This window comes from Solanum lycopersicum, chromosome 5 (assembly GCF_036512215.1).
Source record: "Solanum lycopersicum chromosome 5, SLM_r2.1".
NCBI lineage: Eukaryota > Viridiplantae > Streptophyta > Magnoliopsida > Solanales > Solanaceae > Solanum > Solanum lycopersicum.
Window position 1 is genome coordinate 26,337,016 of NC_090804.1, and position 10,645 is coordinate 26,347,660.

Here is a 10,645-nt window from a genome sequence, read left to right on the forward strand (position 1 = left end):
AGAAATTTCAATGTTGTTTTCCAATTCCCTTGTAATCACAATGAAAGAATGAATGAAAATTTTCATCCTAAAACCCGAACTACGTTGGGCCTGAATTCTCCTTGTGAGATACGTAGGCAGCCTTTCCCGGCCCGGCCCCTATCACTGAAATTTTCATTCTCCTCCGTGTTTCGGAGATACGAAGATAAGATCAACGGGCATCGCACGACAGCTGCAAGAAGACCATAGCTCAACGTGATTTAGCTTTCCGAGATAACATCAAAACAAAAAAATTCCTGTTTGTTCAAAATATATTTCCGTCCTCATTCGTGGGTTAAGATATCCTCAAACAAAGCGACTTGTATGTTTATCTGTTTTATGTGCGATATTATGCATTTTATACTCCGGATATGCACTAACAAATTTGCCTTTGAGTTGTTTTTACCTCTCAGGTACCTCTTACTGATCTGTGTCGATAAAGCTGGCAGATCACCACTACTTTACCACATCAAAAGGTCCCGCAGATTCCTTCCCCGTTCCAAGCGCAAATACAGACATGGGCGACAACAATGAACAAGTCATCCTCACAGACGTCGTGGTGGCTCAGCCCACCGCGGCAGAGCAGAAGGAGCTTATTGCGCAGCTAATGCAGCAAATAGCTGACATGAGGGTAGAGATGCAACGGAGGCAAGACACTCCTCCGCCCGGGTTTGGCCCCAACTTTCTCGACGCGAGACCTCCTACATACTTTCCTTCGTCCAACTCGGATCCTACTCAGCACCGTCCATCGACACCCGTGCACAACCCCTCCAGAATAGATGTGACAGCCCAAAACCCCCAATACGTGTCAGTCTCCTATCAAATTCCCTCATCACTCCCAGACAATCCTCCACAAATACCACCGCACCCCCAAAGCATTCCAACAGCCCCACTACCCCAAAATCAAGCCCAAAATCCCACCGCCTTCAATTCCCAAACACCGCATCCCCACTTAACCCAAAATACCAATCCCCAAAATTATCCGCAAAACTATCAAACCGCACAGAACGTCCCAAGCCCTTCCTTAGCTCCACCCCTCCCCAAAAGAACCACTTTTCAAATCCCTGTCCCAGTCGAGCATGAGGTGCACGGCTCCGAGTTGGACCACTATGAGGAGCAAGAAAGAGAGTGGAGGTCAAGGGAAGAAGCAAAGGTAGACATAAAGGAGGAGATCAGGAGGGCAATGAGGGAATTGCAATGTACTCCAGACGTCGCCGGGTTAAGCTACGCAGAACTATGCATCCACCCAGACTTGAACCTGCCTGAAGGGTTCAAGATACCGAAGTTTGATACCTTCGGCGGGGTGGGCAACCACATGGCACACCTCAAAGCGTACTGTGACCAACTCGTGGGAGTTGGCAAAGATGAAGCCTTGCTGATGAGGTTATTCAGCCGGAGCCTGTGCGGTGAAGCCCTGGAGTGGTTCACGTCACATGAGACTCGACAGTGGTCCAGTTGGAGTGCACTGGCTAAGGATTTCATTGACAGATTCGCATATAACGTCGAGATAGTTCCTGATCGGTACTCCTTGGAGAAGATGAAGCAGAAGCCCACAGAAAGCTATTGAGAGTTCGCGTACAAATGGAGGAAAGAGGCGGCGAGGGTGAGGCCTCCAATGATAGAGAAAGAGATCGTAGAGGTGTTCATACGGGTGCAGGAACCCGAGTATTATGACAGAGTCATCTTATTAATCGGCGCCAAGTTCGCCGAGATAGTCAAAGTAGGTGAGACTATTGAAGATGGCCTGAAGTCGGGGAAGATAGCCCGAGTGTCTGCATCGCCTGGATCCTCTGGACTGGTAAGGAAGAAAAGAGAGGAGGTTAACGCTATCTCACACGGGGGAACAAAGGCCCCCAGAAACTTACCACGTCCCCAAGGCCGCTCCAATCCTCCATCAAAGCCTCATCAAGCCTACCGTCCACACTCAGATCATTCTGGCCACTACAATGCTGCCCCCCTAATCAAGATGCCCATATTTTGTCGTATCAGAATCCACCCCAAATTCCCCAAAATTTTCCCTCCATATATCCAAACTACCCCCAAGCTTATCAAGTCCCTCCCCATTACCAGAATGTCGCTCCCAGCTGCGCTAATGTACAGCCAAGCTACCGAGCACCATCCCCCGCATATCAAATACAAACCCCAGCATATCAAAACCCCCATCCAAATTACCAAGCCCCAATGCCAAACTACCAAACAAATCCCTACCCCAGAACCCAAGCTCCACGACCAAATGCCCGCAATTACCAACAAGTCCCTCCCCCTCAGCAAAGCGGTTATGATTCTCCCCGGCCGAGATTTGAAAAAAGGCCTTCAAGGAAATTTACCACACTTGCTGAAAGCCGGACCAAACTATTTGAGAGGCTAGTCGCAGATGGATACATCCACCCTGTGGGGCCCAAACCCATGGATGTCAACTCAAAGTTCTACAGGCCGGATCAAAGGTGTGCTTATCATTCCAACAGTGTTGGACATGACACGGAAGATTGCATCAACCTTAAGCACAAAATCCAAGACCTGATCGATCAGGAGGTAGTTTCTCTTCAACCGGCGGCGCCAAACGTCAATACAAATCCGTTGCCGAATCATGGAGGTGGCAACCTTAATATGATCGAAACGGATGAAGACGGGTGTGGAACAAAGATGATAATCCCCATTGTGCATGAGGACTTGGAAAGGGCTGTCGCTTCTTTAAGCGTCAAGGAAAAGAGGGAGTTTGTTATTCTGACACCTGCAAAGGCTGTTGCCTTGGTGCCTTCGAAAACTCTCGTTAAGCCCAAATTTGTCATTGAAACCGCCGTGGCCCAGGGCATGACTAGGTCTGGAAGGTGCTACACTCCTGATGAGCTTGCTCTCGGAGGACAGAAGAAGGACCATGCTAAGAGGCCGATAAGCGAGGGGGAAGCAGAAGAGTTCTGGAGAAGGATGCAACCGAAGGACTATTCCATCGTCAAACATTTAGAGAAGACTCCGGCTCAGATATCTGTGTGGGCCCTGCTGATGAGCTCTCAGTCCCACAGGCAGGCCTTAATGAAAGCTCTTGATGATACATACATGCCCTCAGGTACGAGCAGCGACAATGTAGCTGCTATAATTCACCGAGTCATTCAGGGACACCGCATCAGCTTCTGCGATGATGAACTGCCGGCCGAAGGGAGGGCCCACAACAAAGCTCTAAACATCACCGTGGTATGTCGCGGAAAGATCGTCAACCGTGTTTTGGTGGACGATGGATCTGGCCTAAACATATGCCCCTTGTCTACGCTGAAGCAGCTGAGGTTTGACCTCGGAAAGTTGGAGAAAAACCAGGTCAATGTGAGAGCATTCGATGGTGTGCAGAGAGAGACGTTAGGAGCGGTGAATTTGACCATCCAAATGGGCCCCGCAGAGTTCGAGGCAAAATTCCAGGTGTTGGATATCGACACCAGCTACAACCTCCTTTTGGGCAGGCCATTTATTCACACGGCTGGAGCCGGGACCTCCACTCTCCACCAAATAATGAAACTGGTGTGGAAGAATGAGGAACTGGTTATTCAGGGTGAAAAGGGCCACTCAGGCAAGCAGATGCCGGTCTTGGACGAGACGCCACAAACTTCGGATTTCTACACAGTGGAGTTGGTAAATGCCACCGATGAGGGCTTGTCCTCACAGACTCCCATGACGTCCGCGTATAGAATGATCGCCACGGTGATGCTGCAGAGCGGATTCGAACCAGGTTTCGGATTAGGAAAGAATGCACAAGGGATCATCGAGCCAATTCCGGTCCTTGCTACAGGATCAAAGTATGGTTTGGGGTACATCCCCACAAATGATGATTTGAAGATGAAGAGAAGAAAGGATCAAGGGTTGACTAAGCCGATCCCACATCTCTATCACTCCTTTCTAGTCTGGGAGCATGCCGAGCCTGCAGACGATGGGGAAGGAATCTGTGACCTGTTCAAGTAGATCAACGCCGTCATCAAGGAGGAGGCTGAGCCAGCAGGCATTCATGATGCTGAACCAGGGGAGATGCTGCAAAATTGGACGTCCACGCCGATCCTGATGCCCCGAACTCTGTGGTAGAATGGAGTTATTTTGTGCATGCCAAAATCGGTGGTCGTTTGGAAGAGGCCCGAGACCCACCAATTTGCATTTTCTTGATTTTGAATTTTGTTATGATTGTTTAAAGGGCGACACGGCCTTGTGCCATGACCCAAATTTGCATTTTTGATTCAATTTAAATGAAAGCCTCCTTATTTTGACTTTGTTTATTCGATTGCTTGTTATATTTTACTTTTCTAATTTTGTCTGTTTATGATTTCAGTAACGTAAGTTACAAACCTGCCAATGTCATGTCATGTCATGAGCTAAACGAGCAAAATGAGGCAAATGACGACGAGGCTGATGACTACGACGAAGAAAGTGGGGAACCCGACTAAGTGGACTGAGGAGTGCCAGACCGCTTTCAACGCTATCAAGAGCTATTTGTCTAATCCACCAGTATTGGTTCCTCCGCGAGAAGGGAGTCCTCTGTTGCTATATTTGTCTGTTTCAGATAACGCCTTTGGATGTGTACTTGGTCAACACGACGAGACAGGAAAGAAAGAAAGGGCTATCTACTACATAAGCAAGAAATTTACTCCCTACGAGTCTCACTACACCTTGCTGGAGAGAACATGCTGTGCTCTGACATGGCTCGCCCAGAAGCTGAGACACTATTTGTCGTCGTATACTACATATCTTATCTCCAGGATGGATCCATTGAAGTATATTTTCCAAAAAGCGATGCCGACCGGGAAGTTAGCTAAATGGCAAATGCTGTTGAGTGAGTTTGACATCATGTACGTTACTCAGAAGGCAATAAAGGCACAAGCTTTGGCTGATCATCTTGCGGAAAATCCCGTTGACGAAGAGTATGAACCTCTCACGACGTATTTTCACGATGAAGATGTGTCATTTGTGGGTGAAGATATCTCTGAAGCTTATCCAGGTTGGAGATTATTCTTCGATGGAGCGGTGAATCACCAGGGTAAAGGTGTTGGAGCAGTCCTGGTATCAGAATCTGGTCAGCACTATCCTATGGCGGCTAAGCTACGATTCAACTGCACAAACAACATGGCTGAGTATGAAGCTTGCATTCTCAGTTTGAAAATGGCCGTTGACATGAATGTTCACGAGTTACTGGTTATTGGAGATTCATACCTCTTGATTCATCAGGTTCAAGGAGAATGGGCTGTGAAGAACTCGAAGATTGTACCCTATGTACAATACGTGCAAAACCTGTGTAAAAGGTTCCGCAAGATCGAATTCAAACATACTCCCAGAATACAGAATGAATTAGCTGATGCTCTTGCCACCATCGCTTCAATGATGAAACATCCGGATACTGATTACATCGACCCGTTGGATATAGACTTGAGGGAACATCCAGTCCATTGTTCACACGTTGAATCAGAACCAGATGGTTTGCCTTGGTATTTTGACATAAAGAAGTACCTGGAGTCTGGGACATATCCAGAAGATGCCACATCTAATCAAAAGAAGTCGATACGTTGTATGGCTCTCAATTTCTTTTTGAATGGAGAAGTCCTGTATAGGAGGACTCCAGATTTGGGTCTTTTAAGATGTGTAGATGCTTCTGAAGCTGTGAGGCTTATTGAACAAATACATGCTGGAGTTTGCGGTACACATATGAATGGGCTTACCTTGGCAAGAAAGGTCCTCCGAGCCGGTTATTTCTGGATGACTATGGAGAATGACTGTTGCAAATTCGTGCAAAAATGCCATAAATGTCAAGTGCACGGCGATTTGATACGGGTGCCGCCTCACGAACTTAATGCTATGAGTTCACCTTGGCCATTTGTAGCTTGGGGAATGGATGTCGTCGGTCCTATAGAGCCAGCCGCTTCCAATGGACACAGATTCATTTTGGTTGCCATTGATTATTTCACCAAGTGGGTGGAAGCAGCCTCTTACAAATCGGTAACCAAGAAAGTGGTGGCCGACTTTGTCCGCAACAATCTGATATGCCGATTTGGAGTTCCAGAATCAATCATCACTGATAACGGTGCAAATCTCAACAGTCATCTGATGAAAGAGATATGTGAATAATTTAAGATTATTCACCGGAGGTCCACTGCTTATCGCCCTCAAATGAACGGAGCTGTAGAGGCCGCCAACAAGAATATCAAGAAGATTTTGAGGAAGATGATTGACAAACAGCGAGGTTGGCATGAAATGTTGCCATATGCTCTACTAGGCTATCGAACAACGATCAGAACATCGACTGGGGCTACTCCATACCTGCTAGTATATGGAACAGAAGCAGTCGTGCCTGTTGAAGTCGAGATACCGTCATTGAAAATCATCCAAGAAGCTGAGTTAAGCAACGCCGAATGGGTTAGCAAACGGATTGATCAACTAGCCTTGATTGATGAGAAGAGAATGGTCGCCGTTTGCCATGGCCAGTTGTATAGACAGAGAATGACTCGCGCTTTTCACAAAAGAGTAAGAGCCAGAAATTTTGAAGTTGGTAAGTTGGTTCTTAAGCGTATTTTTCCTCATCAAGACGAGCACAAAGGAAAGTTCTCACCAAACTGGCAGGGTCCCTACATGGTTCGCAAAGTACTATCTGGAGGTGCTTTGGTCCTGTCCGAGATGGATGGCGCTGTATGGCCCAAGCCTATCAACTTTGATGCTATCAAGAGATACTACGCTTGAAGTTTCGTCTCGCATTTTTCTATCATTTACTTGTAATCGTTTTGTTTTCTTGTATTTGTTAAACTTGAATCATTATCCCTCTTGTAACGAACTACGTTTGACCTGAATTCTCGAGAACGAGATACGTAGGCGGCCTATGTCGGCTTCGGTCACCCCATTTACCCCCTTTAATTATTTTCCTTGTGTTTGAACTACGTTCGACCTGAATTCTCAAGAATGAGATACGTAGGCGGTCTTTGTCGGCCTCGGTCAGTTTCTTTGTAAAATTTATTCTTGTTAACCGTTAAGGGGAACTACGTCTGACCTGATTCCTGCCTCAACGGGATACGTAGGCGCCACAATGGCTCGGTCATATCTCTCGTAAGATTTCTATTCCCCTTTACAGTAGAACAGGGACAGGAACTCAAAAATTCTCCAGAAGAAGCGTCCTCTTCAGCAAGCCAGACAAAAGACATTTCGAATTTGCGACTGGGACAAAATTTTGAGAAGATCTCAAAATTTCTGCGATCTGTTCGGTTACAATGGAAAGATGAGCAAGATACTAAACTGGGACAGAAATTTTGAGGATGGCCTCAAAATTTCGTCATGGGACTTCCCTACAAGTCCGGATTGCCTCTGAAATTCATTCGACAAGCATCGGACTCAAAGAAGCTCGTTAAGCCTGGCATGACATGACTTGGCAGTGACTTTTTCAAGATACTATTTCTTAAAAATTTCTTGTTTCTCTTAAAAATTTCCCTTTTATATTTCATCTGTTTTGGCATAAGATATTTTCTTATCTATCAAGAGTTGGGAAATCGGGAAATCAACCGGAGACATCAAGACAAGGAGCAAACAACCGAGGGGATCGACACAGATCAGTATGTTTGAAACTGACAATTTTTCTGCGGATGCAGGTTTATAGCTTCGCTTCGAAATCGGCCGAATTCTTCCGACTGATGAATACGGAGAAGAAGAAAACTATCTCCGAAACCAGTGATTTTATTGAAAGCAGGAATATCGTTTGTGTCAGGATGCTTATGAATGTGTTTGTTTATTTCAAACCATTCTCAACAATGGGAAATTTACAAAGTATCCAGCCAGATTCAAAGGTGAATAGAACAGGAATCTCAGCGAAGATTTCACGATTTCTATAGAAGACGCCATTTGCCTTGCGTTATCAAAGCAAGATGATTATTGTCGATCAAGACCACAGAAGAGACAATTATGCAATTATTATTTTATCATTATCGATCAAGTCGATATATTATTGGGAGATCGTCTTACCGTTACTATCCACGGGGGCGATATAAATATTCATGCATCGCGGAATTTATACATCGCGAGAAGAATTTATGCCTCTCTGGAATTCGTGCATAGCGAAAATCATGCATCGCAGAAATCATGCATCGCGAGTCATTAATTGTGCACGACGAGAAGATTTCATGCCTTGTCAAAATTTATGCATCGCGAGAAGACTTCATGCCTCGTTGGAATTTATACATCGCGAGAAGAATTTATGCCTCGCTGGAATTCATGCATAGAGAAAATCACGCATCGCGAAAATCATGCATCGCGAATCATTAATTATGTACGACGAGAAGATTTCATGCCTCGTCAAAATTTATACATCGCGAGAAGAACTTATGCCTCGCTGGAATTCATGCATAGCGAAAATCATGCATCGCGGAATCATGCATCGCGGAAATCATGCATCGCGAGTCATTAATTATGCACAACGAGAAGACTTCATGCCTCGTTGGAATTTATACATCGCGAGAAGAATTTATGCCTCGCTGGAATTCATGCATAGAGAAAATCATGCATCGCGAAAATCATGCATCGCGAGTCATTAATTATGTACGACAAGAAGATTTCATGCCTTGTAAAAATTTATACATCGCGAGAAGAATTTATGCCTCGCTGGAATTCATGCATAGCGAAAATCATGCATCGCGGAATCATGCATCGCGGAAATCATGCATCGCGAGTCATTAATTATGCACAACGAGAATATTTCACGCCTCGTCAAAATTTATGCATCGCGGGAAGACTTCCTGCCTCGCTGGAATTTATACGACGAGAAGATTTCATACCTCGTCAAAATTTATACATCGCGAGAAGAATTTATGCCTCGCTAGAATTCATGCATAGCGAAAATCATGCATCGCGGAATCATGCATCGCGGAAATCATGCATCACGAGTCATTAATTATGCACAACGAGAAGATTTCACGCCTCGTCAAAATTTATGCATTGCGGGAAGACTTCATGCCTCGCTGGAATTTATACATCGCGAGAAGAATTTATGCCTCGCTGGAATTCATGCATAGCGAAAATCATGCATCGCGGAAATCATGCATCGCGAGTCATTAATTATGCACGACGAGAAGATTTCATGCCTCGTCAAAGTTATGCATTGCGAGAAGATTTTATACCTCGCAGGAATTTACGTATCGCGGGAAGATATTCATGCCCCGCAAGAGGACATACATGGATAAAGAAAGGGAAATCGTGTATCCTAAGAGCAATATTTATCCATCGGCCTTAGCTGCATCCTTTATTTTTGAAAAGGAAAAAAAAGAAAAGAAAAGAAAAGAAAAATAAACATCAAGAAGAGCATCGAGGATGATGACAAAAGAAACATCAACATCGCATCAGCATCTATTTATTTATTTTGGCATCAAATGAAGAGTGCATTGAAGATTATATCCAAAACACAAGGCATAAACTTTATTTGCTGGACGTCAGGCAGATCGAGTCGATGTCAATATTGAGGATAACAATGAAGTGTCGACACGGTAAAAGGACACTATCTCTCATCCTAGTTGCATTTTTTTTAAGCTGACGAGTTTTATCTCAGTCTTTGTCGAGAGCATCCAAAAGGATGAATTCTCCAAAAACCACAGGTGCGGATGACATCAAAAAGGATGCAGCACAACGTGGAACTTTTTCTTAGCAGCGAACTGGGACATGGTCCAAAGAGGAATGTCAAACTCTTAGGACGCAAGCAGAGGAGCGACTTCCACCACAATCGAACCACCCCTCTCGAAGCACGCGGCTTTTCCCTTAGTTCTGTCAGTTTCTGTCTCGCATTCGAAAGTTTAGTCTTATCGGAAGCAAGTTTCCAATCTGAGTGACAACTCGCCAAGAGCTTTGGAAATTATGTCCGTGTAAGTTCTTAATTATGGGTGTGAAGCGCGCCACATTCGCGGTTAAGAGGTTACAAGCCTCCTTTTCATACTCGTTAATCTGTCACTTGTCCAGAACCGAAGGTTATCTAGCATAATAGATTTCCTTTTCCACCGATCGAGTCGAACTACACACATCTTGATTCCGAAAAGTTTAAGGATATGTAGGCGGATTCAATGTTGAAAACTCGGCTGTATTCCAACATTCGCTCTCGAATCCTATTCTCAAGAATTTCGATACCTTCATAATTCGGTATCGAGGTGGCTTTGATTTTTTCGAAATCGTGCGATAAATCAAGCTTATCGAACTACAAGTGGCCTGAATTCTCATATAGCCTGAGATATGTAGGAAACCCGTTTCAAGGGTTCGGCCATAATTCCTAAAGTCTTTGTTTAATCCTTCCTTTAAAATGAATGGGGTTGGTGAAAATTGGTTTGGTCAATTTCATTTTCCTCGAGTTGCTTGCATCAACCCAAGTAAAATGAGGGACAGTTGTTGACACCCAATTTTGACCCGCGTTTGGTATAAATTAATTATCGAGCTTCGTGAGTTTTTCAAATTATTTAAGTTAATTAGTTTTATAAATCTTGCGAAAATTAATATATATATATATATATATATATATATATATATATATGTATATGTATATATATATATATGCATATGTATATGTATATATGTATATCTTTTTCCACCTTATTCCTAATTCTCAAGCCCAAGTTTCCCTTTCCAAACCCAAATATTCAGCAGCCCATCT

At 44.5% G+C, this 10,645-nt stretch overlaps 1 protein-coding gene across 1 annotated transcript; it reads left to right on the plus strand.

Annotated features, from left to right (window-relative positions):
- Positions 1 to 1,633: 1,633 nt before the first annotated feature.
- On the plus strand, positions 1,634 to 3,963 carry LOC138348724 (uncharacterized). Its single transcript, XM_069298297.1, has 2 exons — positions 1,634 to 1,816; positions 2,119 to 3,963. Exons 1-2 carry the CDS (start codon positions 1,634 to 1,636, stop codon positions 3,961 to 3,963), a joined length of 2,028 nt encoding a protein of 675 aa, XP_069154398.1.
- Positions 3,964 to 10,645: the final 6,682 nt, after the last annotated feature.

What these genes read in the sequence shown, in the direction of transcription:
- LOC138348724 (XM_069298297.1), top strand. Translation starts at nt 1,634, where the DNA reads ATGATAGAGAAAGAGATCGTAGAGGTGTTCATACGGGTGCAGGAACCC. An exon ending in CGCCTGGATCCTCTGGACTG is followed by an intron (nt 1,817 to 2,118) that starts GTAAGGAAGAAA and finishes GCTAATGTACAG; the next exon opens with CCAAGCTACCGAGCACCATC.